Source organism: Dysidea avara, chromosome 1 (genome assembly GCF_963678975.1).
Source record: "Dysidea avara chromosome 1, odDysAvar1.4, whole genome shotgun sequence".
Taxonomy (NCBI): Eukaryota; Metazoa; Porifera; class Demospongiae; order Dictyoceratida; family Dysideidae; genus Dysidea; species Dysidea avara.
In genome coordinates, this window is record NC_089272.1 from 50,085,490 (window position 1) to 50,091,489 (window position 6,000).

A 6,000-nucleotide genomic window follows, 5' to 3' on the forward strand; every position below is an offset into this window, starting at 1 on the left:
GTACATGGTTATTAATTCTGGTTCTACGTTCACATCATTCATTGCTCTTGTTGTAAGCTACTGTAACATTGCTAATTGAATAGGAGTAGGCCTAGTACATTCATGGCCACCCCCTTGGGTTGTAAGAATGTAGCGTCTCCTAGCATCCAAGTGGTAGTTACGATTAGCAGTACAAGCCATAAATCAAACAGATAAACTGTATTCCTTAGGCTCCATCCCTTTTCCTTTGATAGCTAGGACATTATGTCTGAGCAAACTGAGTTATGGTCAGACACAGAGGCTATTTGGACCACAAATGTCCGGTGACCAACTGTTTTATTTGTCTCTGGATTGCATGCACCTATACTATTGTGTGCACCTAGCTATAACACAAAGGAACAAATCTGCACAAGCCTATATTCTTGACCGCATTTCTATTATTGTAGCTCAACTTGCTAACTACAATTTTCAAGGAACAACATGGTTTCAGAAGACAGCATTCATGTGAAACACAATTACTTGAGGACGTTAATGACTTGGCATCCACTCTGAATGCAGGTGGTCAAAAAAGACCTAGAGTTCATAAAATTTTTTGATAAATTGAAGTCTCACAGCCACCTACTGCACAAACTGAGCCATTATGGCATTCATGAAAATACTCTCAACTGGATAAGTGACTTCCTTACTGATAGAACACAACATGTACTTTTAGACAACAAGAAAAGCACTATCTGTAAAGTTCTCTCTGGTGTCCCCCCAGGGCTCAGTACTCAGACCCCTGCTATTCCTATTATTTATTAATGACATCACCAATAAAATAACTTAGTGCATTAGGCTGTACGCAGATGACCTGATAATTTACCAACGAATCCAATGTAGTGATTACATAGTAAGACTGCAGCAAGATCTAGACATACTAAGTGAGTGGGCTATTACTTGGCTGATGAAATTTAACCTTTCTAAATGTGAACACCTAACAAACAATCCCCCATCATCTCAATATACAAAATTTATAGCAACACCATAAAGAAAGTGACATCTACTAAATACCTCGGTATTACCACTAATTGTAACCTCTCCTGGTTGGACCACATTGTATGTATTTGCAATAAAGCTAGATCTACGCTTGCATTCCTGGAAAGAAACTTGAAACAATGTTCTAATGTTTTAAGAACACAAGCATACTTCAGTTATATCAGACCAATAATTGAATATGCATCTACGGTATGGTCTCCTCACACCTCAACAGATATTCAGAAACTTGAAATGTGGCCAATTTTTCAAAATCATCCTTTTCTGCACATGCAAAAGTTGCAGGAAAACTCATTTGAAAGTTTCAGCAATTTTTTAAAATTCATTTATTTGCATATTTGGATAAAGTAACTATTAAACCTTCTTGCTGTGAAGTTTCACACTCAAAGCTTCTTTTCCATTGTAGCAATTTTTACATGCGTGGGATAGCAATTAACTTACAAATTGGGTGATTTATTCAGGTGATGGAATGGATAAAACTAAGAGTTAAGCAATGATATAAGTTATGTAATTGAAGAAAAGGTTCATTTAACTATCAGAAATCTCTTTTTATGTTTTAGATGGTGGGAATGGAAATCAGTGGCGTAGCTACCATTGAGGCAACCGAGGCAGCTGCCTCAGTTAGAAATACTCAGAGTTGTAAGTATCAAGATCTAAATACTCTAATAGAACAGTCACCCAATTACAGCATTAGCCAAACATTCAGCAATGGTAGCAACTCTGATAAGGTGTTAAAACTAGCCTCGCATTCAATTTCAGAGCATAAATAATGTTCAAAATCTGAAGTTCTTAGCAGAGCGCTTATCATAAAGCGAGATACTCTAATAGAGCAGTCTAATAAATATGCTGAAATCCCTTTCAGATTCGATTTTTGAGAATCAAATTTCCTGGAGGGAGAGGATGTTCCCCAGACCCCTATATAGATCAAATGGATGCTAATACCATGCCTCAAGATCGAGATACCCTAATAGAGCATTCACTGTGATACAGCAGCCAAGCTAATAATTATTAATAGTATTCTAATAAACTGCTAAAATCACTCTCAAATTCTATCTCAGAGTGTATAATTTTCAAAATTTCCGGGACAATGTTGGCATGGTTTGCATGCTATCATGCTTTGCACACTAAGGATTGTCACACGCATAGCTATACTCCACCCCCTCCCCTCCCTAATAAAGTGCCTCCTCCATCCCTGACTAAGTCAATAATTATGCCTCAGCTATTAAATGTTAGTGGACAACGTTTCAATGTCAAAGAGATAAAGAGGTATTGATAAGTTGATTATGTTTTACGAGATGCTAACTAGTCATGTTAGTCTAGACTTTCACAACTATTTACATCCTAATACATCAAGTACACGTGGTCACATCTTAAGATGCAGACAAGTCCCTACTTGAATTGACGCATACCTTCACTTCTGATGCTGGATTATTTAACTCATCATCTTGATGAGGGCTATTCTATTGACGTAATCTACTTATATTTCCAAAAAGCCTTCGATACTGTTCCACACCGACGTTTATTGCAAAAGTTAACATCGTTTGGTATTCATGGAAATGTGCTAAAATGGATTGAAAGTTTTTTATCTAACAGAGTGCAACAAGTTGTACTTAATGGCCATAAATCTTCCACCATTCCAGTTACTAGTGGTGTCCCCCAGGGTTCTGTGCTGGGTCCCCTACTATTCACGATGTTTGTAAATGAGATACCATCAATTGTATCAAGTCCGGTGCTATTGTTTGCTGATGATACAAAAATCTTTCGAGTCATTAGAAATAGAGAAGACTATACTGCGTTACAGAGTGACTCAGACTTACTTCAAAGATGGTCACAACAGTGGCTTTTGAATTTTAATATTTCCAAGTGCAAACACCTTCACTTCGGCCCAGCCCACCACTATGGTCCTTACTGTCTCAACGGAATATTTATTGACCTCAATGCAACGCACAGCGACCTCGGTATTGTTTTTGACGATCAGCTCAAATTCCACCATCACACCACTCAAGTTACTACCAAAGCTAACCGAGTACTTGGTTTGATTAAGAAATCATTTGAATACCTTGACTCTACCATGCTAACTTGTCTGTTCAATACATTAGTTCGACCTATCTTGGAATACAATAATCCTATTTGGGGCCTCATTATATTCTAGACAACAGAAAGGTAGAGAAGATACAACGAAGGGCTACTCGTCTCATCCCACAACTTCAAGACAAATCTTACTCAGAGAGGTTGACACAACTAGATTTGCCATCTTTTCATTATAGACGTTTGAGAGGTGATCTAATATTTCTTTTCAAAATTCTTAACAATTATTTCACCACCGATTTTACTGATATATATACGTACTCAAGATCTATTACCAGGGGGCATCAATTCAAATTGTTTAAGGAATGCTCAAGACTATTATGTAGATCTAATTACTTTATCAATAGAATCACCAACAATTGGAATAGTTTGCCTAATTATGTTGTACATAGTTCTTCGATTAACACTTTTAAATCATTATTAGATAGTCATTTAATTGATTCAAGATTTATTTTTGTATAAGTTATTTAATTGATTCAAGAATTATTTTTGTATAATTACTGCATTGATCGGGTATGCAGGCTGTGCCTTTACCCGTATTTAATCATAATCATAATCATAATCATTCCTACCTACCCTCAACCATCTGACTATGCCTCCTGATGTTGTACACTCACCGTCTTTAACTGACTTTAAGAACAATCTATATGTACACTTTACTCAGTAATTGAGGTCTTTACATTACCCCCAAATTAAATTAAGAAAACTTGGGATGAAGTTTAGAGCCGGCCACATGATCTGGTAGGATCTTGTAGCTGCTCACCTTGTTTTCGTGCTTCTACAGCTGCCAATCTCGATGAATTCTAATGCCAAGCGAATTGAATTGGCGTATTTATGTACCAAAGTGATGCATTCGATCGCCAAAGCGACGAATTTAATTGCCAAAACCTGCATTATTTTGTTAATGAATAATGCCGAGGTTATTGACATCGATCGATCGTGGGTATTAATATGCGCCATCTAAAGCTATCAACACCGACAGGCAAAAACTTCCACAAAAACAACAAAAAAAATTGCACTAATGCAGATCCCCGTCCCTCGTGAAATTAAAAAAAAACTATTTTGAATAATAATAATAATACAGAGTTCTTCTTGTATAACCATTGTGACTTTCGTTGTGTGGTATCTGTGCTCTAGTCCACCGTGTATGCTAACCATTTTCAGCTACGTACTGTACCAATTTCTCTTTTACCTTAAACGCGAGTCGAAAAGAACGTTATAAATTATTTCAAAAGCAAGGCTAAACCCGGCGGTCCTAACACTAACACTGAAGTTTGCCTGTTAAGGCTTGATGATATATTTGACTGTCTGTACGACGGAATGTTTTTGTTGAGTTCCATGCGAGCTACTCCAATTAACTATCCATCACGATTAATTGTATACTTTGATGGTAACTTGCTTTACTCGATAATATTACTGTGTAAAACCCATAAAACGATTATTTGGATGCAGCAACAACATGTAAACTATCAGTAGCTATAGAAGTACACTCACTTCGACTTGTATTATCTATTGAGTCTATTATGCATGCATAGACTATAGCTATGTACGTAACTAGAATCTAATACTTTAAAGGAATATCAAAATTATACTGTTATATTACAAGACTTAAGCTTCTTCACTTAGACTGATTTCAATTTTGCTTTCTCTCATCTCTTTCAATTTCTGTTTGGGCTTCCCCTTCTAGTTCTCCATCAACTTTTTCTTCCTCTTCTAATTCTTCTTCATCTTCTGTTTTCCATTCATCTTCTGTTTCCCGTTCATCTTTCTCATCCGTGATGCATTTTTCATCCGTGTTGCATTCTTCAATATCCTGTGATCCCTCATTTTGATTCTCCTTTAGCTTCTTTTGTTTCATGTTAATATTTTTAAGCAGAATATCACCTGCCCCCTTCAACACATCCTTCGGAAGATTCTTTAATTTGTCTGCTTTTTTTAAGACTGATTTGAAGATCTAAGTATAGAAATGCTTAGGAGTAACGTTTTAAAATGATTAACAGACTAACCTTCTTAGTCCTTTTGTACGGTTTATCCGGGGTAGTGCATTTCTTTGTCTGGCAGCCTTCCTCCTCTGGCGGTTGCGGTTTGCTTGGCTGTTCAATATACACAAGCAGAATGTCAATCATAGCATGCATTTAGCTACGTAGTTATAAACTAACAAATCAGCTCGATATAACTTCTCTCCACAATTCGTTTGCCACTGTATACTTACCATTTAAATCTGGCTAGCTAGCTCTAGCTACAAGAACTTTTGCGCAATAAACAAAATGAAGGAGCACGCGGCACATGGACTAGACTATATATATACACATGGTTTTAATTACGTCGCAGACCCTTAATGGGTTTTTGCTTATTTAATACCAGTTTGTTTGCGTACTTGACCGGAAGTTAGTTGTAGCTACTTTTAGTAACGTAACTAATGATTATGATTATGATGTGATTTGGGTTGAGGCTTAGAAGTCTGTACACCCATTCAATTACAATGCTCCCATATGTGACCCAGTCTGACAAAACCGGTGTCACAGTGATATATGTTTCCCCGGGTAACGTGTTTCCCGCACACATATCCCTAGGGATCCGTGTTTCCCCGCACACATATCACTAACTCGCTAGCGACCTACAAGTCACAGTGATATGTGTTTCCCCGGGTAATATGTTTCCCCTTTAACTTGAGTCATGTGCAACGTATACGTAGTGTTAGCATAGGCGCGCATGCACTTTTAATAATCATAGCTAGCCATTGCACTTACCTATATACTACTAATACTATAATTATACATGTTGATTGAGGAAATCAAGCCATTCATTGGCATGCAACTAGAACTGCTAAACTGTGCCGTGATTTGGCTTTGTAGCTATAATATCAGTTTAATAAAACAGTAGCTACAAGTACATGTATAC

At 37.0% G+C, this 6,000-nt stretch overlaps 1 protein-coding gene across 1 annotated transcript; it reads right to left on the reverse strand.

Moving 5' to 3' along the window:
* Positions 1–4,642: 4,642 nt before the first annotated feature.
* On the reverse strand, positions 4,643–5,437 carry LOC136250855 (parathymosin-like). The gene is made up of 3 exons (XM_066043202.1): positions 5,312–5,437; positions 5,106–5,192; positions 4,643–5,053 (listed from the first exon to the last, which is right to left on the reverse strand). Exons 1-3 carry the CDS (start codon positions 5,312–5,314, stop codon positions 4,733–4,735), a joined length of 411 nt encoding a protein of 136 aa, XP_065899274.1. The 5' UTR covers positions 5,315–5,437; the 3' UTR covers positions 4,643–4,732.
* Positions 5,438–6,000: the final 563 nt, after the last annotated feature.

Bases quoted from the DNA above. Each gene is read 5' to 3' on its own strand.
- LOC136250855 (XM_066043202.1), bottom strand. The intron at 5,054-5,105 runs GTTAGTCTGTTA...TTCTATACTTAG, and splicing joins CGTACAAAAGGACTAAGAAG to ATCTTCAAATCAGTCTTAAA.